We start from the raw sequence: 24,093 nt of genomic DNA on the forward strand, positions 1-24,093 counted from the left end.
TATGAATTCAAAGATGAATAAGCCAGGGTCCTTAGTAAGTTATACTACAAGGTGGGAAAGTGAAGCAAAGCAGCAAGCAATTACCACATTTATCCAAATCCCCTGGGTACTTGGCAATGTATTAAAATTCATTCTTTTTCACTCTTAGAATTTTTTTTTCCTCTGACTTTGTATTACTCTTGCATTTTTTTCTTCCTTCCCTCTTCTATTATCTGCACAGATATTTTTTTAGTGCCCAGTATGAGCCAGGTGCTGTGCCAGGTACTGGGGCTTCCACAGTGCCAAAGAGTTTCTGGGAGTCTTGCCCCAACTTTCAGTTTACTATCTTATTAACATAATATCTAAAGGAAATCTGTCACATATCATAATATTGTGCATTCCTACATGACTACTTATTTATACAGCTGGCACTGGTTTCTGGCTGGCTTTGATGGTCATCATGAACATTTACCATCACAAGGTACTATGGCAGAATACTGAGATTTATTGTTTATTCCCTCTGCAATTGCTAAGAGATCCAAAATACATTAAGACCTGGATATTTGAACTATTCTGCCACATACCATAAAGTTACAGGTAGCTATAACTGTGTATATACTATTTTGATACTTCCAATAGCAAATGGAATTAATTTCAACTAGAAATGAAAGTTTGCTAACAGCATCTCTAGAGCACCTTTTAATTTCTAACTTTTCTCATTATATATAAAGTCCTAAGGGGCTAGGGTTGTGGCTCAGTGGTTGAGCGCTTGCCTAGCATGTGAGGCAATGGGTTCGATTCTCAGCACCACATAAAAATGAATAAATAAAATAAAGGTATTATGTACATCTACAACTAAAAAAAAAAGTCCTAAAAGTTATTTAATGACTAACCCTAACATTTTGCTTTGTTCTGATGTTTTTTTAAGAATATCAAAATTAGTTTATAACCCAGATTAAAGGAGCTTCCAGAATTTCCAATATTTTGGAATATTCAGAAAGTTGAACAATCTTAACAAGTACTATTCATCTGTTTGTGACAACTACAGCTGTCTAGTTTGACAATGGATTTCCTCTTCTAATTATCTTCTAAGGCTAAATCTCTAGGCAAACAATGTTTCAATCTAAACTTTTTTTTTTTTTTTTTTGGTACTAGGGATTGAATCCAGGGACACTTTATCACCGAGCTACATCCCCAGTCTGTACTGGGGACTGAATCCAGAGGTGCATTACCACTGAGTGACATACCTAGCCCTTTTTATTTTTTTAAGACAGGGTCTCACCAAATTGTTTAGGGCCTAAGTTGCTGAGGCTGGCCTCAAACTTGCAAATACTCCTGCCTCAGCCTCTTGAGTCACTGGGATTTTAGGCATGTACCACCATATCTGGGTCGATCTAACCTACGTTAAAGTAAAATGTTTCTGTGCTATCTTTAAGAGGTAACATTTAGTACTGCCTCTTTTACGAACTTCCTGAATGAATAAACCCCATATACTCCAGCATTCAGATCCATAAGTACCCTCATCTCCCCATCTGTCCTTCTCTCCCTCATTCCTGATATATATGCTTTTCTGTCCCTATGAAAACAATGGCCTAAGATAGCAACTAATGCTAACACTGGATTCCTGAGGGAACAGAAACTGCTGTAATCTGTAATTTGGCCTCTCTTAACCATGTCAGGGTGTTTCTAACTAGGTTAGAGAGATATAAGAGCTGCTGCTAGGTGATGGGAGCAATAGAGAGGGGGGGAGACTTCCCCAAACCCAACACTTGGCCCTTGCTGCCTAAAGGCAGGCTGTGAACACCACAGGGCTTTTTGCCTCTTCTCTAAGGGTCTGAGGTTTCTGGTTCTATGAAGTGGGAGCCTGCCCTCTACTCCTCCAGATTATAGGAACTCTCTGGATTTGAGAGAGATCTCTAGTCAAGGGCAAGCAGGAGTAAGAACCTAGAACATTACTCAGTATTAAAACATACATTTTAAAACCATCTTATATTAACATGGCAGTAAGCAAGGTATGGTGCTATCCCTTAATACCAAAAAGATGATAAACAAGATGTCCCAGAAGCAACTTAAATGACTGGTGTTTTAAATAGCACTCATCATTTCATATTTATGAAAACACTCCTGAGGCATGTTTATGAGCTGAATGGACTACAAAGGATATATTATGTTTAAAATCCCCCTAGCAATGCTGAAGAATGATGCAATACTCTCCCTAAATTAACCCATCAATGTGAAGAGCATGAGCACTGGGAGGCCCCTTATTAGTTGTGTGATTCAGTCCCTTCACATATGAAAAAAATAAAAAAATCAGTCCCACAGGTCCACTTTGAATACTTCCAATTTAGGAGCTTGCTTCATTAAATAGACACTGTGGGAAATGCTTTTCTCAAATCTGCCTTCTTCTAACTCAATGATTTTCAACTAGGATGATTTTTGCCCTAGAGGGCATTTGATAATATCAGTAAACACTTCTACTTGTCATATTTGGAAGTGGGTGCTTCTGGTATCTAGGGGATAGAAGCCAAGGATGCTGTTAAAAACCCTATACTATGCAAAAGACAGCTCCCCAATAAAAAATTATCTGGCCCCAAACATTAATAGTACTGTGGTTGAGAAACTGCTCCAACTCCCGGCTTTTTAATCCTAAGAAGGATTTTTGAAGAAAAACAGCTTTTTTTCCATGAGGCACATTAAAAAATAATTGAAATTCCCTATATTAGTCAACTACTGTCACAAAAAAATGTACTAAAAAACCATACCAAGCCAGGCATGGTGGTGCAATCCCACCAGTTCAGGAAGCTGAAGCAGGATGATTGAGTTAAAGTCAGTCTCAGCAAATAGTGAATTAGTGAGACCCTGTCTCTGAATAAAATATTAAAAAGGGCTGCGGATGTAACTTAGTGGTTAAGCACCTCTGGGTTCAATCCCCAATACTGAGAGAGAGAGAATTGGGTGGGAGAGAGAGGGGGGAAGAGAAAGAAGGAGGAGGAGGAGGAGGAGGGTGGAGGGGAGGAGGAGGGGGAGGGGAGGAGGAGGAGGAGAAACAAACCATGTCAAAACTCATTGGCTGAGGCTTGGGTTGTGGCTCAGTGGTAAAGCACTTGCCTAGAATGTGTGAGGCACTGGGTTTGATTCTCAGCACCACATATAAATAAATAAAATAAAGATCCATTAACAACTAAAAAATATTAAAAAAAAAAAAAAACTCATAGGTTGGAGCTGCCATTGGGAGCATGGGGTCCAAGGCAGTGCTCACAGTCATCAAGGGTACAACTCCCCAATGGGGTACCCCTCTCAGGCAGCAAGCAGTGGTCGTGGACTCTCAGGATCCTATTACTTTCTATTAGTGCTTCATTGACTTCACGAAATAAATTAGAACCTTTTAAAGTTTATTGCTGGCCTAGAATAATTTAAACACCATCAGATTTACCTTTTCTTTAAGTGCTTTCTCCAAATCAGTTCTCAAGTCTATCTATTCCTGGTGCCATTTATAAATCAAAACCAAGCCTGTGAAAATTTGGATGAAGATTTAAATGAAAACTGGATAAAATTTCTGCAGCTGGACTGCATGTGAGTATGGGAAAAAGGAAGAATCAGGAATGAATCCAATCAAATAAAGTGACCTGAACAACTAGAAGAAATTGCATCAGTGAGATGAGAAAGAGTTCAGGGGTGCAACATGTTAAAGTTATTCTGACATCTTCTGTCCTCCCAGATTTCTGGTGAAAAGTCAGCAGTATTTCAAATAGTTCCATAGAATGTAAGGAGAAAGTTCCACTAGACAGGGAAAAGCAGCATACCACCTGAAACAATGGACTCATTGTTTTCTCAAGAAAAATATTCATAGACAAGTCTTAGGTGAGAACTTTAGAAACAAAAAAGGTGATAAAATTTAATCACTCTACCTCTTAAAGTTGATTAATTCCTCAAAAATGGCCAAGATTTCCAAATATTTACACATGTGAGGAAAGGGCAGTTCTTGAAATTTGGTTAAATCTTGTTCCAGGAATCATGTTGGAAAAATCTCAGAGTACACCAATGAAATAGGTTACACTGTGAACAATTCCCCCAGATGATGAGAAACACAGTGGCCCTGATGTGAACATTTTGACTCTCACAACAGAGCTAAAGAGTGGTAGAGGAGTGAACTGTTACACTGGTCCCAGGAATGAAGAGCATCCTTTATGAGAAGTGGGCATGGAACAGGTCAGTAAGTTCTGGGATTTCTGGTACATCTTCTCATCATAGTCATGGAACTATGTGGAATCAAGCTGAGGCTGTTGAGGAAGGCTACATGAAGCAATAAAGGTGAAAAATAAAGGTGCTTTTTCCCTCTTCAAAATGATTAACACTGAATTTAGTAGACAAAAAATATCTTCTTATGGGGCTAAAGGAACATACCATTCTGGATGGTTTTCAAAATATGAATTTTGTCCAATGCAAACCATTTATACAGGGTAGTCTCTTGCTCATCATTGGCTATGAAAAAAATGTTCTGTGGAATTCAGTGAAGAAAAAGAAACAAAAACCCAAAATAAAAAAATTAAGGACAGCAGTGAATGAAAACAATAAGGACCATTTCACACATATAGAAAAAAAAAGTCTATGGAGAATGGAGAAGTTGAAGGCATTTGACAGCAGAGATGAGCTACTCATCCCTATGAGAAAAGAGACACCATCTTAGGTGACCTGGAATACATCTACAAGGGCCGTCAAGTCTTAGAGCCATAGCTCCTGCCATTCTTTCATCCAAGGATGGTGAAGCAACACTGAGTTGCCTATTTACACTCTGCACAAAGACTGAGGTCTGTGATGTGCACACAGGCTACTAGAGTCTACAATAGGCCTAGGTGGTAACTGGGCTCTACACACACCTGTTGTTATTCCCATGCCAAGTACTTTCCCAGTATATATGGCTGAATGTTAAGTTCCAATTAACCTTGAACATGCAACTCTGAGGAATTCCCCTATGAAGGAGTTAAAAAGGGGATGAAGTGGATTTAGTAGACAATTGAAACTAGGTTGTGACCTGGGATTCATGGAGAGCTAAAATGTTTACTGCATATCTAGATCAAAAAAATCAGTTAATTAGTAAAAATTAAAAGGGAAAGAAGAAAATAAATTGAGACCTAATCACCCTAAGTGTGCTTCAGACACCCCTGGGTTTAATCCCCAGTACCAAAAACATCATCAAGAAAAAATGTGAATGAATGAAAAAAGGAACTCACCAGGTTTACTAATAACATGCTGACAAATGAAGGCAGGGCTCAGCTGCAGCTTTGCTGCATACTGCTGGATAGGACTCCTCACGGCAGGCTGGTCTCAGGTCTGCTCTATGCGTATTAATTCAGGGATCCAGGCTAAGTGAGCATTAACTATGGAAGGCATGTTCTCATGGAATGTGAACAATATCCAAGAACTCAGGTCCAATCATGAAGGAGCTTTTTAATGTTCTTACTTCATAATCATTAATTGACCAATTCAAGGCATGTGACTCAAAGTCAAGGGGCAGGAAAGCACATTCTGGCCTCTCTGAGGCCATGCAAATGTGTGGATACAAAATTTGATCATAGGTAATGATGAACTGAAGGAAGAACTTAATATCCAACAATTTTCTTAAGTTTTATTTTTCTTCAAACTCAATATGCCTCTTTTCCAACTACACCCTATAGGACAGTTTCTAGATCTTTCACCATACTGACATTATATTTGGATGTAAATTTTAACACTTCAGCATCCTTGTTAAATTACAATGCTGACTAGCAAATATAATACTCCACATATGGTCTTACCAGTACTGATTTTGCCTAGTGAAAAGTTTTAGTGGCAAAAGAGTTTTAAAATGTATCTAGGTAAGGACACTGCTCAGAAAATACAAAAGAAATTAAATGGTTTGGGGAAGTTTAAAAAAATCAGCTGTCCTTTTTTACTGAGTACTAAATTAGACATATTTTACTTCTAAAGTATAAAGGAGGTAATTCAAAGTAATATTAGAGAAATTTTCCTCTAAATTCTGTTTTCTATCTCAATAACCAAATTCTCTACCTTGATAACATTCTTAGGTCACTTTGGAGTTTATAAAGCCCTTAAATATATTTCATCTAAATTAATATAATTCTTAACAACTTGGCATTAGTTTTGCCCTTCCTGAAGGATACTTTCTTTACTCAATGAACATAGTCTCTCTCACTGCCCTGCCTAAAGGGAAGAGGCTTTTTCCCTCTGCCTGGAACATCCTTCCTGGACAACCCCCTTCATTTGTCTGCCTAGCTACTATTATCTTTAAGTAAATCTCAACGGGATGGCACTCCATAAGCTGTGCCTAGCTTTCATTTTTCAGTAAATATTTATTGAGTGCCATACCAAAACAAAGGGATGTACCTCTACAAGGTACTGGGGATACAGCAGTGAACATGACAGTATAGTTCTTGTGTTAACATGGCTTAGCACCCAATTGGAGAGAGAGACATTAAACAAATCATTACACCACTAGTCAATTAATCACAACAGTGGTAAATGTGAGAAAGGCAAAGTACTACACTATACTACACCTCTCTTTCTTATTATAGCATTTATTTTGTTTTACTGTAATCAGCTATTTGTCTTTATTCACCAATATGGATGAAAGGTATGAATATTAACTATATTTTCATAGCTTGGCATAACTCCCACTGAATAAAAATACTAAATATTTATGGAGTATTTAAATAATCAAATGGACCTGCCCCAAAGGCTAAATTAATGAGCTAGGAAAAGATTTGAATTTGGGATTCCAATTCCAATACTTCCTTTCAGCACTGTATAGCATTCCAAGAAGTGCTAACTTACTACATTAACTATAAGTGAGAAAGAATGAACGTATACCTATTATTTATAAACTATGCCTCTCTGTAGAAAACCTATGTACATACAGATATTATATAATGTGTATCTTATTTATATACACTAATGTAGGTATACTAATGACCTCATATTCCTATTTATTTTGACTATTATCTAGGCATTTATAATAGAATATGTTAAAATATAAATTTACAAATTTAACTACAAAATTAAAAATGATCTTGTGTCTAATAAATGGTCATAAGTTATTACAAGTAATATATAACAAAAATACAAATATATATACATATATATAATTTGGGGTTATGCTTAAATAAAAATTAATTTCTTAAATGTATAATTCAAAATTTATGCTTCAGAGAATAACAATGAGAAATTCACATATGATAAAGTAATGGTTATTATTTCATTCTATGGGTACATATTCAGTGTGGCCAGTCTATCACCCAAACTTTGCTAAAAGCATTATCTTATTGAATATTGAATCTTTCCTTGAGTTCACAGAAATTACAAATATAACCCCAAAAGTGCTAGCACCTCCTTTCTTACACTCTTCCAAAAGAGTAATTTTAAGACTTTTGAAAACAGCCTACTTCACTGAAGGGAATTAGCACCATCTAGTGAAAGAAGCTGGTAAAATTTGAAAATGAAAATAGCTTCTGTAAGCAAGGTTAACAGGGCTGGGTAAAAAATACAGAAAACAGGAGTTTTATCAATTTATACTGGACTTTACCAGACTCCAGCTATATATTTGTATAAAAAACAACACTCAGTATAATCATTTAAAATTTTTTCAGAAATATTCCTGTTTTGGAATATTTACAAGGAAGATAATTTGCTAAGTTCAAGGCATTATTAAACAAGTATGGCCCATTAACAGACTTCCCTGTTCTCTAACTTGCAATCAGAGTTAAAGGACCTTCACTTTCTCCTACAGATGTTGGAAAGTCAAAAAATTCTAAAACTGGGCAAATTAGTTTGGTGGCTGCATATAGGAAGAAGTCACATGAAAATGTGTGTCAAGGGAAGGCTAACCAGTTGGGGGTTGATGGCATTAATATAAAGAGGAGATACCAGAGTCTGAAATGAAATAGAAACAAAAGTCTAGGGAGAGTCATGAAAGTTTACACTGGGTTTGGGGGTCACTATGTCACTACAAAATGCAGGATGCCTCTTAATCTGCTGCAGATTTTTTTTTAATTGGTCATACCTCTTTATGTCTTTTAAAATTATCATCTTAAAAACTTTTTTACTTTTTTTGTGGGGGGGCTTATTCTCCTTACTAGAGGACAAGCTCCTTGGGGAACTTTCACATAGAGGTTAATAATGATGGAATTAAAAGAATGTGTGAATGTGTGTGCGTGTGTGCATGTGTGTGTGTATGTGGGGTCACTTAATGGCATAACTGCAGTGGAGAAAACTAAAAATACAGTGGATTTTTCCCTTCTATCTTTAAGAGTCTCCTTGTGGAATTTAGGAGAAATCTTAATTATGCATATCAGTAACTCAAATATGTAATTGTTGCATCCTGGTAAAAATTTTTAGTTAGTGGATGAAAAAGAAATTTGAGATGAGTTAGTCCTTTTATACTGCATCTTTGGATAAAAATATCAATTCATCTGTTATTCTTTTCCTCTTAATTTCAAGTAAATTATATTGCCTATCTCCAAAAAGAACTAAGATGTAAATTAAGAATAGGACTTACAAGCATAAAATTAAAAAAACCAAAAAGAACATGTAGCCTATAGAAATTAATAAATATTTCAACTATACAGTAACATTGTTAGTACAGCAGGATAAAAGTACATTTTATGCAAACTAAATTTCACTCTAAAATTCTAGAACACTAACCCCAAATTTTGTTTTCCTAGATTCTTCACTTTATAGTTTCCAAGAGTATTTTGCCTTGTTATAACATAAATTTCCACTCACTTGAATTCCTAAGCCTGTGAACTCCAATGAGGATGATCATTTAGACTAGAAGCCTGAACATTCACAGTTACCAGATACATACCTGAGTTAAGGAAAAACTGAGGAGAATCTCCATGAATGCCCACAATACCTGGCCCCAAGGAGTCAGACAGGGTATTCACAAAGGAAAACACTCCACTCATGATTCCAAAGCCCAAGCCAGAAACTACAGAGGAAGAAAAACACTGTTAAACCCTTTTCCCACCAAGATTTCTATTCAAATCAAATTTCTAAGGACTAGGGAATACTATTTTGCTAAAGGGAAAATAGTACATATGCTAATGGTGAAGTAGTGGCCAGTCAGCTCTGGAAAGGCATGTGCTTAGCTATATGAAGGAGAGAGAGAAGGGGTAAGAGAAAGGGAAATGAACAGGGGGAAGCAGCAGAGAAATGAAAAACAGATCTAGAAACACAGAAGAAATAGATGAGGCAGAAGAGGATATGATGCTGAAGTTCTGGCTTTGGTTTATGGTAACAGAATCTGTACAGTTAAATTTAATAGCTTAGAACCAGAATTGAGCTTCAATGGTGACTGTTCATGTAAGGCGTGATCCTGGGCTCAATTTAGAGACCTAAATCCAATCTTAAAACATAATTCTGAAAGCATAATATGTAGAGATAATGACTGAGTTAATATATAGAGTCCTCCTAGTGTAGCTGAAGTCATGGTAAACAACCAGAGAAAGTGAAAGCCACACCAAGTGAAACTGTTAGTTAACTAGAGTATAGTATATATGTTAAAAACTATCAAACTTAACATTTAATGAACATACAGAAAAAAGGTCACCAGTAATCACTTTCCTTTACATAAGGAACCAGGAAAGTTGTAAAAATAAATAACATATGTCAATAGGCCAAGACAGTAATAAAATACTGTTTGGAATTTATAAAGATACAAAACATAGTGGGTTTTTTTTTTTTGTTGTTGTTGTTGTTGATTTTTTTTCAATGCCACGAGCTGAACCCAGAGGTGCTTAACCACCAACCTACATTTATTTTATTTAGAGACAGGGTCTTGGTGGAGTTGCTCAGGGCCTCACTAAGTTGCTGAGGCTGGCTTTAAACTCATGATCCTCCTGCCTCAGCATCCTGAGTCACTGGGATTACAGGTGTACACCTCTGTGCCCGGTAAAATAAAGATAGTTTTTAAGCCAAGTCTGAATTTTTTTTTCTTCCTTAATGACACCTCACGGGTCTAACTTACCATAGGCCAGCAATCGCATAGATGGCACACTCTCATCTGGGTTTATGCTCTTCAAACCCTCACTGGCTTTTCTAAAATAAAACCACACACACATTTTTTTAAAAAGAAGAAAAAGCAGTATGTTGGGAAAGTATACAAGATACCTCAAAATCCAGATATTTCCTAAGACTTTTTATCAGGTTATACTCTAAATCTAGTATCCATTCAAACAAAACTCAGCACATTTTCAATTAACTAAAATCAACTGCAATTTCTAACTTCTGCCTTTTATCTAAATGCTCACACAAAAAAGAAAAATGTAGGTAAATAAGCCATGAAGAAATTAATAAGAAAAATAGCAATACTGTAATTTCTGAGTTCAAGAAATATCTCAATATCCATGGAATTTACCACTCTGAACTGTAAACACTGTTCTCTTCCTAAAACACTGTCTTCATCTTCGCTTTATCTTCCATTAGGGCCACACTTACTGCCTCCTTCCCTTCTATCTTGTACTCCGTAGAATCAAAACTTTTCTTCTTTTCCTTCCTTATCCTCCTCCCCTCTCTTCTCACTCTCTCTACTAGGGATGGAATCCAGGATCTCTCTAAGTGCATGCTCTACCAGTGAGCCACACCCTCAGGTCCCAGACAATAATTCTTTAAGAAGCTGCCTCTACCAATGGTTGATTATCATTAGTTCTCCTTACTCTTAAATCCTATAATACTGATGAACTGAACTCTCATATGGGTACTTAATTATATCTGATTCTAAAATATTTCACATGTATATTTTATATCTCCAATTAGACTTCAGAAAAGAAAGCACTCTAATACTTTCATTATATCCTATAGGATAAAATGCTATAGAGGAGGTAAGAGGTAAATGAATATGTGAATGAAAGAATAGAATACTGCTCAACAAGAAATGATCTTCAGAATGATCATATTCATGCTTCCTTTATAGCCAATTCACAATTCATCATGAGCCTCCACCTTCCACACTGGTATGTATAGAATGCTAAGTGTGGCTGGTCAGTTCCACTACCGTCACTATTACTACTCCTTGTTGGCCAGAAACTATGCAACAGTGTAAGATTCTGACTCATAGAATATTTAAATTATATTATTGAAATATATGTTTACTAAAGTAATAATGGAACCAAAACATTTTAGACCGATTTGTCAGCAAGTACTGAAACAAAAAGGAAATAGATTAACTCTAAAATTACGTTAACCAGAACATACATGCTTTCTGACATTGTGTTAATTTAAATTTCAAGGTATGTATATTCATTATAGACTACCTTAAGGCAATGCAGAATTCAACCAAAAAGTGTTCTTTGCTTTCCTGGACTCAAAAAGTCAGAAACTTAAGTGACCCTTTTCCTATTTATTTGGAGCAGTAACCAACTAAATTGTCCAACTTTTCTAAATAAAATAAACTTACCTATTACAGGGATCCTGTTAAAGGTTAACTAAAGCTTATAAGTCATATGTAATAGTAATGCTCTTCAACAAAGTTATCAATAAAGTAAAATTAATAATTTTGGAGAATTTTTATATAAATGGTTCAGAAGTGAATAAAAGATTTTCACTATTTGGTATGGCAAAGTACTGCTATCACAAATACATTATATAAGTTCAAAAGTTTAGTAAATTTCCTCAGAATACATTACAGGAGTGTTTGAGAGGGAATGTTATGGCACTAACAGTTCTCAGCGTTAACATCAGGAAGCGAGAAAGCACAAAACATGATCAGTTTCCATGTTCCTGACGAACAGAACACATGATTGGTGATGCAAGGAGTAGTGTTTCAATTCGAACATTTTACAGAAGTGGAAAATTCTTTGTTTGCATTTATTACTGTATTTCCAAGAACAGAAAAAAAATGCCAATTTTAAAAATATAAACTTTGAAAAAACTACTGGTAAACTATAGTCTTTGTTTTATTTTTAGAACACATGTATAATAGAGAGCATTGACTATGCACACAAATTAAATACACTATTTTAGAAATAAAAAAAAAAAAATAGACTGATGCCTCTTAAAGAAAACTGTAGCACTGACCACGGATGTAGTCAGTGGTAAAGCCCAAGGTTCTGGGTTCAATAACTACTGAAAAACAAACAACAAAAAACTTGGAACACCCAGGTGCAGTGGCATATGCTTATAATCCCAGCAACTTGTGAGGCTGAGGCAAGAGGATCACAAGTTTGAAGCCAACCTCAACAATCTAGCAAGGCCTTAAGCAACTTAGTGAGATTCTGTCTCAAAATGTAAAAAGAGCTGGGGACATAGCTCAGTGGTAGAGCACACCTGGGTTAAATCCCCAGTACCAGGAACAAAAACTAAAACAAAAAATCACCAGTGCAAACTCTCCACATTTTACTCTTGGCACTAAATTCAGGTAGCAAAAATTTGAATGAATCAGTCTTTTAAATTTAAAAGTTCGAAACCCTACTTTGGCACTGGGGATCATTAAATAAAATATTCATTAAACCAAAAACTCTGTATTTGAAAGTAGTATAGCATAAAAGAGCAATTTAAATGTATCCATGTGTTATCAATAAAGCGTTACAAAATTCTCAAAAAAAAAAACAAAAAACAAAAACAAAAAAAAAAAACCTAGTTTTAACCCAACTACATAACAACCAACATTTCTAGAAATCTTCTAGGAAACTTTTATAGAATATTTCAAAGGTTTATTAAAGATGCATTTTGCAAAAGCAAACAAAAGCACCTGTTAAGACAAGTTTGTTCTACCACCTGTTTGCAAATTTCCACAGGTCCTTTCGGAGGAGTGTGTGTGGTTTCCTTAAGAGGCCAAAGAGGCTTCTCTAAACTTCCTTCCATGAGAGCCTGCAAACTGACAGCTATAATTCCTTCCTCATTCAGTCCTACTCCCTTACAGTCCTCATTTAAAAAATGGATCCATGTTCAATCTATAGTCCTCTGGAACTATAGATTAATGTCAAGAAAAGGTTGCCATTCAGGTGGAAACCATGGAGAAACAAGGTAGGGAAGAACAGCAGATACTCATTTAGGCACTCTGATTAAGTCAGGCTTATAAAGTGTTAAGTCCTAAGCAGTTACTAAATTCATATCCTAAGCTGTAAAATTTTGTATTTAATTTCAAAATTAAGGTTTTATTCAAAATTTGAGCCGTCACAATAAAAATGCAAACCAACATGAACCAATGGTGATGCTGACAGGAAAAACAAGTGCAATGTGAGGCTGAGTTATTGAGAGCACAGTGCCCAGGCAAGGACACTACTTAGATCGCACTGCAGAATACGAAGCTGGGTTCTGAGCATGGGTAAAAATCAAGCACTGACAAAAAAAAAAAAAAAAAAAAAAGCTTGAAAGCCACAACCATGTTTTCTGAGATCCACATGAAGAAATGAGGAATGTTTAGCCTTGAAAGGAACATGAAGACAACCATGTGGCAAAGATTTAATTTATCTGGTGAGTGGGGCAGAGGTCAAAAGAAGAGAGATTTTCATTACCTTAGTAGTATTCTACAGTAAAAATTAAAATTGTAGCTCAGTTGTAACAGCTGTATGCCAGAAACATTCAACCACTGCTAGATATTCATCTGTTAGGGACAGTATATTCCTGTGAAAATTAAAAAACTTTTAAATTTCTTTGAGGCAGAGTCTAACTTTGTTGGTCAGGCTGGCCCTGAACTCCCAGGCTCAAGCAATTTTCCTGTTTCAGTCTCACCTCTTGAGTACCTGGAACTATAGGCACACACCACCACATGTGGCTTTAAATGTTACTTTTGATATTTATTTGTTGCTCTCCAATATTTCCAGGGACTAGTGGGAATTTCATGTTTAAACCTTTTCTAAGAAATGGCTTCCTAGTTAACAATTTGTAATTTTAATTGTTTTAGTATGGAAAGGAAAGTCAGTATCTACTACTAAAAGCAAAAAAATTTAAAAAATACAGAAGGCCTAACATATTAGCAAGAACAAATTACTAGAAACCTATTAAGAGAGATGTGGAAGTTCAGTCTTGGTTGTATCTGTGAAATTCATGGACAGCTGTAATTACCTCATTAGCAGAAATGAAGACAAATGATACATTTATCACTCTAATAAGTCTTACTACATAATCAGAGCCAATCACATGACTGCCTGAAAGAAAATATCGTTCCAAGTTGTGTTTTAAATCAGAAGTTTCATGTGAGGTTCTCATGGGTCCCTCAGATGACATACTTTGTGACCCAAAAAGGGAACTTGTGTCCAAGTTTTGTTTTTTTCCAAACATTTCACTTCATAGATTTGAAACTACAGAAAATATCACAAAACGAACCACTGCTGTGCCCTAATACATTCAAAATAATGGAAAGCATAATCTCCGTAAGAATTATCTCAGGTAGTCATAAAGAATATATAAATTCCAAGTTGGAAGCATTTTTGTTGTTTAATTATTATTCCCTAGGTTGCTTTTCTCCATGTTAATTCTTCTAATATACAATATATTTTCTTGTTCATTTCTTGTCCCTTCTCCTCTTATTATAAACTCCATGAGGTCATAGATATTTTTAGCCATTGATGTATCTCCAGTACCTTGCATTGGCACTGGCACTGTCTGGCATTGAATAATTTTTTGGAAACCAGGCATGATGGTGCACAATTGTAATCGCATGGACTTGGGAGGCTGATGCAGGAGGAACACAAGTTCAAGGCCAGTCTCAGCAACTTAGGGAGACCATACCTTAAAATAAAAAATAAAAAGGGCTGGGGATGTAGCTCCATGGTAAAGTGCCTCTGGGTTCAATCCCAAGTACCCTAAATAAATAAACAAGGCCTGGGAGGTTGCTCGATGGTTAAGTGCCCTTGGGTTCAATCTCCAGTACCAAAAAAAAGAAATAAGAAAAAAGAATATTTTTTAAAAGAAGGACGGAATCTGCACAAGTTAAAGAATACTTAATATTTTCAGGCTGGAAATATACCAATCCCTTCACTTAGAACTATGCAGTAAAGTATGGATCCTCAAATACCATAGGATATTAATGTTTCACATTACCAAATCATAATTCAAATCTAACTGGGGGAAAAACAAAAGACTTACTTTAAAGTCTATAATAAGCAAATCGGAACATTTCTTGAATATGACTGAAACCAACACTCCAAAGATTAGCACATATTTCTGTGTTGGTCCATCTTTGTTCTCAGTAATGTGGCTTGCTATGAACCACAAAAGGGACGAAAGCAGCAGAGACACCAACCAGAAGAAAGCTCTGAAAATCAGGAAAAACAAAAATTATAAAGTGAACATAATGATTAATAATGATTTAAAATGGGGGTGATGCTGACTGGGAGAGAATAGATATTCTGAATTTTAAGTGAGGGGTTAAAAAATTCCCATAAAGTGGTACTACGGATAAACTGGTTTTAATCAATGGTGCACTTTCTGTGGTGGGACAAACATGTGATCCAAGAGGAAAGTGACATTTGCCCAATAATTATTTTTTTCAACAATTACTTGTTTTCAGTGTCCCTATTAAATGCAAGTGCATCTGCAAACTCAACCCTACCAAGGACTGCCTGACTGGAACCTTGTTACTCTCTATTCTTCCTAATGCTTTGCTCACTGATGTGTGGAAACAAAACATAAAACCTGTGACTATTGCAATTTTCATATCCTTAAAATCTGATAGAAATTAAGGACCCAATGATCAGATATCTGCAAAGATATGTTTTCCGGGAGAGGGGAGTCTACAACTCTATTAATAGAGTGATTAGTATAAATCCAGAACGTGAAAACCAGTGCTCTGATCTAGATCCGTTAGTTTCCAGGCCTGGTTCTTACAACACTCCTGGGATTTTTACAGCAATTTTTACAAACGGTTAGCCCAAATCTCTTGTTTTTAAATGGCACGTGATATAGCACTTTCAAGACAGTTGCAGCAGGTGAAGAAGCTTAAAAAAAAAAAGGAACCATTGGCCTTGCCAGTAGATTTGTAGAGGAAGGCAGACGTGGCATGAACCAGTGAGAGCGGTCAGGCAGGTGAAAAACGAGATCATGACCACATTCACCACCAGAGTCCGGTATTTACCAAGCTCCCAGAAGGAGATGCAAGATCAGGTGCTCTTGTGTTTTCACAAATTTCCACCCTTTGGCTGCACACCTGAATCACCTAGGGAGCTTTTGGAAAAAAAAAAAAAAAAAAAGCCTGAGCCTGAATCCCACACCCTAGACATTCTGGTTCAGAGGATCTGAGGTCCGGAGTGGGCATCGTACATTTTACAGTCCCCAGGTGACTCTAATTGCCAAAGGGCGAGAACTACTGTCCTAGACAGTACAGGCTATTTACTCGTCGGTGGTTACAGAAGCCTTTGACAATATGAGGAAATTAGGGACTACCTCTCCAGAAAAATTAAGGATGCATATAATAACTTATCCAAAATTATTTTTTCTCACAATTTTAGAGGCTTCTTAGCCCACTAAGACCCACCCACGGGTTTGCGATGCCTGCCATGCATCAGGGTCTTTTGAGACACACACTGTGAGCCCCTTCTTCAGAGCCCGCCGCTGGAGTCACCGGGCTGTGGTTCTTTTCCCGCAGGCCCTCAGAGGAGGGCAAACAGCCTGAGGGGTCCGGGGTCTCAGTTCCCCTATCTCAACCCCCCTCCAATCTAAAACCCAACTAGGTCGACTCGTTTGATGGGGACGCTAGGGGGTCGCGGGTGCCCCAGGCAGGGGAGGGGAGCCCCGGCGTCCGGGTTTCCTAGCGCAACCGCCTCACCCGGCGATGAGGAAGATGACGCGCAACGGCTCGGTGGCGATGGTGAAGACGTAGAGGGCAAGCGCAGGCCCGAAGGCAATGAAGGTGCAACCGAAGAACACGGCCGCCGTCATGGCGACCGCGGAAGCCAGGCTGGGGGCCAGGCTGGGACCCGAGAAGCGCCCGGCACCGTCAGAGTTGGGGGCGGGGCGCGGGGCGGGGCCAAGAGGCCTCTGGGCGCGGTCGGGGGCGGAGCCAGGAGGTATCCGGGCGCGGTCGGAGCCGGGGGCCGGGCCGCGCGGTGCCCAGGGCTTTCAAATAGTACAGCTACTGGTAAACCATTACCTTTGCCCATTTTAAAGTTACAGTTTTCCCACTTTCTTTACCGCATACTTCCATCTGTACGTCCTGGTGGAAGCTGCTTGACTTTGGAAGTAAGCAAAGTAATGAATAATAAAATGGTCTATAACAATGACCTTATCCCACTCTCAACAAGCAGTACAATGTGGGGGAATTTGTAGTCATTGTATATTGACCATATTTTAGTTCAGTTTTAGTCCCTAAGTCTAGTTGAAAAATGAGAGGACAATGAAAAAAAGTGATGAGCCTGCTTTTCTACCTGTAAAGACATTTTTATCTGATGTCTGTTAGAACAGAAAGTAACTAGGAAACTGGTGATGTCACCAATAAAATAGTTATCTGCAGCCCTCAGTTATTTACTGAAAAGACATTGTTTCAGGCTTTCTCTGAATCATAATACCATCTTACATTTATGTAACGAATTGCTGCTTAAAACGTATTTTTAAAGCCAAGGGTGTAGCTCAGTGGTAGAGTGCCTGCCTAGTATGTGTGAGGCCCTGGATTTGATTTCAGCACCCACACACACATACACACATTCTAATAATATTTTTTTTTAAAAAAATATCACCTTTACAATGATTTCAACAATCCTATTTACAAATGATAAGTTTAAGGCTAAGTAGCAGTGCTATTGACTCAAGTTTTTATAAACATACTATTATATTAGTGTGTCCCCAAAACTTGAAAACACAGATACCAAGTGATGTTGGGAGTTAAATCCTTAAAAGGTGCCTGGAGGAAGGGAAGGCAGGCACCTACTAGGGATACAGCTATAGAATGCTAAGAATTCTTCCAACTGGGTGTATAATAGTGAAAGCAGTTAAGCTTTGTATTCTGGTAATACTAATAGATTTATATTTGTTCAGCCACTAGTTTATTCATTCAAAATATATACTGAAAGCCTACTAAGTATTAGGCACAATGCTAGGTATTTGGAATACACCAATGAAATAGATGTTCTCCTGTCTCCATGGAGCTTAAAATCTAGTGGAGAGTCCTGATAGCCAAGTACAGGGTGCTATGAAAATATACAGGAAGAGAGAAGGGCATCCAATCCAAACTCAGGAGGTTTTGCCAAAGAAGGTAATACTTACTCATATTTTAGGTATCAGCTCAGGAGTTAGCAAAGATAAGAGAAAAAGGGAAGAGATGGAAGGATAAGTGGAATGTGGTCAAAATGCAAGAAAACATTCTGAGAGTCAGAGAGTAGTTTACAATGACCTGGGTGCATGAGAAGGACAAGAGATAAGACTGGAAAAGTCAATAGGAACTGATCACAAAGGGCCTTGTAATCGGTTTTATGAATTTTAGAGTTCACCTAAGTCATGAGCTTTTATCAGGTGAGTAACAAAATAAGATCAGATATGGACAATGAGATTCCAGATAGGAGATGCTTGGTGTGTTGCAGGATTGAGATAACAGAGGTCTGAATCAGGGAAGTAACAGGAGTTTGGAGAAAACCAGAGAAATTTAAGAGAGATTCAAGAATAGTGCAGAATTTAGTGACTAATGAGTTACATGAAGTGAGAGGGGAAAGTGAAGGAAAATGGCTTCTAGAGATTTCCAGCTTAAGTGGTTGCTATGAAGATGGGAGGAAGAGAGAATATGGGAAAACAGGCACAATAATGGGTACCATTTTGGATACCCTGAGATTTAGATGCTTATAGATTACGTGTGGAGGTGTTCAGTAGACAAATTGGATAGACAGCATCAGGACAGATCTGGACTAATAATCCAGAATGAGACTTTTCACAATACTTGGAAACTTAGGAGCAGGTAGAATCACCTCAAGAGTAAGTCAATGTTGCCAGAAACCAATATTTAAGGTACAAGAGGAGGAACCTCAAAGGAAACTGAAAAGGCACAACCAAGAAGGTAGCAAGAAAACTAGGTGCTTGGTGGTATCATTGAAGCAAAGGAGAAAAAAAAATTCAGAAAAGAGGATGTGGAGAAGTTAAGCAAGGTACTAATGAAATGTGTCCACTGGATCTTGCTATAAGGAAGTTACTGGTGTATGTAACAGTAAAAGCCATTCTGCAAAGTGTTCTTAAACTATTATGTGGTAAGAAAAAGAGAGAAATTTGGATTTGGAGAGGAGACAGGAGACCAGTTAAAGGAGGACTTGGGATAGAGGGATACAGTTTTCTTTGTAACAAATGGTAGTTTTCATCCTGCTGGACAGGATAAGGAGGGTCCATAGTAGTAGCACAGAGTGCAGCTACTGACTCTATAGGAGTTAATCTGAGGACCCAGGTTTCATTAAACACTGATTTTATTAATGGTACAGGATGAGAATCTTCAAGAAACTGGAGACCAAAGTAATAACCACATACTCTTATAGTAAATTTAGCTTCAGCTTGCAACAATATTCACTACTGATTTTTTTGAAGGCAATGTAAGAGGAAGAAAATCTGTGAGAGAAAAATAAGGGAGGAAAAATTAATCATAAGAATCAGAGAAACCATTACTTAACTACCTAATTCCTTTATTCTAAGTGTCCACAGTCAATGAAGCCTTTTTATAACTCCAAAAAGTTGATTGAACTTGAATTCCAGATTTATAAACCATAAAAAAATAGCCTCATTTAGACATCAAAGAGACAAATTGCAATTATGGTAGGATATCAAGTGATCTGCATTAGAGAAATGACCAGTATTTTATAGAATATTAGTGCTGGGAAAAGACTGGGGATCATCCAATATATTAAAAAAAAAAAAAAAGGCAACAGATAAGGAAAGAAACCTGGGAAATGCAGAATGCAGGTGGGTCTCAATAGCTTGGTGCAGTTGGATCTGGTATAAAGAGGCCTTTATTAAAAATCCAGAATTCCATGTTCCAGGACAGTTCTGTTGCTAATGAAGCACCCAACTGCTTTTCCTAGGTTTCTTCCCTTGGCCTGAGACATTTTCCATATTTAGTTCAGACATATATGAACTATTTCCCCCTAAAATTTCACTGCAGTATTTATTCATAAGGAACAAAAATTAAGTTCCTCTCTTTAGCAGTTGTTATTCTTTTAAAAAATATTTTTTTAGGTTGTCAATGGATCTTTTATTTATTTATATGTGGATCAAACCCAGAGCCTCACACATGCCAGGTTAGTACTCTATCACTGAGCTACAACCCCAGTTGCTATTCTTAACCACAGCAATCCTATTTTTTCTTTCATGTCATCATTCAACTAATTTTACCTTAGAAAGGTAAATTTTTACTTATTTTATTACTTATTACAATTGCGTTAATCAACCTTCTATCACTGTGGCAAAATACCTGATAAAATCAACTTAAAAAGAAGAAAGATTTTGGCTTACAGTTTGAGGTTTCAGTCCGTGTTTGGCCCAGTCACTGTTGATCTGTAGAGGCAGCACATAATGGCAGTGAGAGCATATGGCAGAAAAGGCTGCTCATTTCATGACAGTCAGAAAGCAAAAAAAGAAGAGAGAAGGAAGGAAGGAAGGAAGGAAAAGGGCTGCTCACCCTTGTCTTTCTCTCCTTTCTTAGAGTTTCTGCCTCTTGCATAACCTTTTATAAAAAAAAAAAAATCAGTAGTGAGAACTACTTGCAAGCTTAGGCTGAATTTACTATCCCCTTGAATGGCACACCCAATGACCTAACTCCTTCCATCAGGCCACAGCTTGAGAGTCCCCCATCTTTCAACAATACCATCAGTTGGAGACAAGCCTTCAATACATGAGATTTTGGGGGACATTTAATACCCAAAACATAACAAGAAATATTTTCTTTATTATGGGAGCAGTCTCATATATCCCTGGAGTTAATATCAGAAAACCTATCTTTTTTCCAGTACTGAGGATGAAATTCAGGACCTCATGCATGCTGGGCAAAGTGTTCCACCACTGAACTATATTCCCAGTCCTTTTTATGCACTTATTCTGTTAGGGCAGGGTCTTGCTAAGTTGCCTAAGCTGGCCTTGAACTTTCAATCCTCCTGCCTCTGCCTCCCAAATAAGGAAATTTTTGAGGGCAGAAAATTGAAGGGGGAAAGAGGGCTTACTCTTATTTGTCAATACACCAAACAGCATTCTGGGTGACTTATTAAAAGGAAATCCTCTTGTATTTAATAAAAATTACATATAGAATAAGATATTTAACACTGATTAAGGTAATATGAAGTATTTAACAAAGGATAAATAGTATAAGGACCAGAATAAAACCTCTTTTTCTTGCCGTCCTTATCAAGGCATTTATGGATTTACTCCAAACCTTTAAATTAAAAAATAAAGAAGAAAACTTCTAAATTATCCTTAGCTCCTAATTTATATTTAGCTCTCTTTTGTGGCATGTTGATTTTGATGATTACTGAAGGTCACTTATTGAACACTTATTAAACACTTACTATGTGCTGGGAGCATTACTATAGATTCAAAACCTGAAGATATAGACCACCCACTCCCATATCACCTTCAGAAGCTACAAGACCTGGAGGCTAGAATCTGGATAGATGATGTTACTGTCCATTACTATGTAGAAGCAACAGGTTTCTCTTCCTGGGATTGAAATTGCTGCTAGTTGTTGGGGAGCAGGGAAGATAAAGATGAATTTCAGTTTCAGAAATGTAGTTTGATATACGTATGATATAATGTTAGTTGTGGCAGATCAAAGGGCAGATGTCAAGTAAGACATTTGGCCTACGGAAAGAGGCTGGCACTAGAAATACACATTTAAAGCTGTATTAGCTCCCTATTGGTACTGTACTGAATGGCCATAAACTTAGTGGGGTAAAGCAGCATAAGTGTATTCTCTTATAGTGGTAGAGGTTTTAAGTACAGGATGAGTTTTACAGGCTAAAGATCATGGTACTAGGACAGGGTGGGCTTTACAGGGAAATTCTTTTCCTTACCTTTTCCAGATCCTAGAGGCTGCCCAGGCTCCTTGGCTCATGGCCCTGCATCCTGTGCTTCATCATCACATAACTGTCTTCTAAATCTGACTCTTCCTGTGCCCCTTTCATAAGAATGGCCCTTTGATTACACAGGGCCCAAGTGGATCATCCAGGATAATCTCTTATCATCTCATATCTCATGATTTTTAACTTGATCACATCTTCAAAGTACTTTTTGCCACATACAATATGACTTACAGATTTTACGGATTAGGATATGGACACCTCCATGGGATGGGAAGGGCATTATTTGGCATTCCCATAGGCAATATGAGCATTTAAAGAGTCACGAAAAAGGATGAAATTATGCTGGAAAAGTGGGAATCAGAAGAATATTGTCACTGAGGCTGAGAGAAGAGTACATTTTTAGGAGGAAGAGGTATACTTGTCAAATGCTGCCAAGAAGTTAGCTAAGACAAGGGCTAAAAAATCATCCACTACTTCAACAACTAGGTTGTTGTAAGCACAACATTAGTGAAGTGGTGGGGTTAGCAGCCAACCTGGAGTAGGTTAATGAAAAAATGAAGACAGTAACTACAGGCAATTCTTTGTTATACAAGCCAATGAGAAAAAAAATAGTAGGGCGTGAGGGCAATGGAGTGGGCCAGTCAATGATGTTTAGATGCAGAGAAGAAAGGTGGAGATGGGATAAGAGTTTTAAGGTATAAGGGGCTAATTGTTCCCCCTAAAAAGCAGGCTAAGTTAGGAAGATGAATCAAGAGAAGAGGCAGAGAAAGGAGCCCAGTGAGGAAAGATCCCCTCTGCCACCAAGACAAAGGAAAGGGGATAAAGGTGGACTACAGATCAGGGAGGGAGAGAAGGCTAAGTGCTTTGTGAAATGATGCTTTGCTCTGAGAGGTGGGAGGTAAAAGCTCTGTCTACCAGTAGGAAGCTTGACAAAACAGCAAAGGTTTGAAATGGATGTGGATTATAAAAGCTGAGACTGGAAACATGAACAAGCAAAGGGACAGAACATCAGCTGGGTTGGTGTGATCGAACTGATATTTCTCAGTGAAAACAAAACTACGTTAAGTTATAAATTCTCTACAAATTTGCAAGGACTAAGAAGGGAAGCATGATCAGTTTATAGCTACAGGTTCTACAATACAATGACTTCGGTATATCCTGAATTAAGTATGAGCTGGGCATCTGGCCATTTTTCTAAATCTTTAACAACTCTTGATGAGATAAAAGTTTGCCAAAATAACACAACTAGCAAATTTGCAGAAACAGTTTAAAAATGTGCAATCCACTTAAGTGAGTCATGAATATTTTCATTATGTAGTTTTTATTTTAGACGAACATTATTATATATATATGTATAAAAAAAAGTTCACCTGGAATAAAACCCATTAAAAAAAAAAAAAACCACACACATACACAGCATCAGTATCAGTACAGAGTTAATGAATTGGCTTAAACAAGATTAACCACAGGACAGGTCCACTTTATCTGCAGGAGCTTTTCACATTAAGCCATTGGAGCAAAAATAAAATAAACATACACAGTAGGATAATTCTATGAAAAAAATAGATAGTTCCCATTAGGGGCATGATTTTAGTCAAATAGTTTATGGTATTTTTTCAAAAGATTGCAGTATCAGCTGCAAACAAAATAAAACCCTCTATAAGGCCATAGGAATGAGCTATCATGATTAAATTCACATTTTTAAAAAGGTAAGAAAACAAAATAAGACTTTCTATTAGTTCTTGGCAATAAGAAATGCAATTGCATGCAGCACATTTCAAGAAATGAAGTAAAATCTAAAAATATCCCTAAAATAACTGTATGCTAATTTTCATTTCTGTACATTTCAATTTTTTCATAGTGAACATGACCCTACTAATTTTGTTAGTCTAAAAAAAAGACTAATCTTAATGTAAAATTTTGCTAGAATTTCAAATTTTATTAGCATACCTTATCTTCTAGGTCCCGCTATATTAGGGATTTCATTTTTAGATATGCCTCTCCACCCCTGGATATAAGGAGAAGGAAAAAGGACTACCTTTTATGTTAAAAAAAAACCCTAAAAAACCTGATTGTAGAAACAAGTGCTCATAATTTGAGATAAGTAAACCAACATAACAAAATGTGGCTTAAAAATTTTAAGCTT

General features: G+C 37.1%; 1 protein-coding gene across 3 annotated transcripts in view; it reads right to left on the reverse strand.

Annotated features, from left to right (window-relative positions):
* Aph1b (aph-1 homolog B, gamma-secretase subunit) overlaps positions 1 to 16,898 on the reverse strand; it is a 29,110-nt gene extending 12,212 nt beyond the window's left edge. For 2 of the 3 annotated variants that reach the window (XM_047541638.1, XM_047541640.1), the window contains exons 1-3: positions 16,739 to 16,898; positions 10,001 to 10,071; positions 8,840 to 8,962 (exon numbers count right to left, since the gene is read on the reverse strand). In XM_047541638.1, coding sequence (XP_047397594.1) covers positions 8,840 to 8,962; positions 10,001 to 10,071; positions 16,739 to 16,851 — 307 coding nt within the window. In that variant the 5' untranslated portion in view covers positions 16,852 to 16,898. Of the gene's footprint in view, positions 1 to 8,839; positions 8,963 to 10,000; positions 10,072 to 15,060; positions 15,230 to 16,738 lie in introns of all 3 variants that reach the window. The other variant, XM_047541639.1, reaches the window with a different exon arrangement.
* Between the last annotated feature and the right edge of the window lie 7,195 nt (positions 16,899 to 24,093).

This window comes from Sciurus carolinensis, chromosome 2, assembly GCF_902686445.1.
Source record: "Sciurus carolinensis chromosome 2, mSciCar1.2, whole genome shotgun sequence".
NCBI lineage: Eukaryota > Metazoa > Chordata > Mammalia > Rodentia > Sciuridae > Sciurus > Sciurus carolinensis.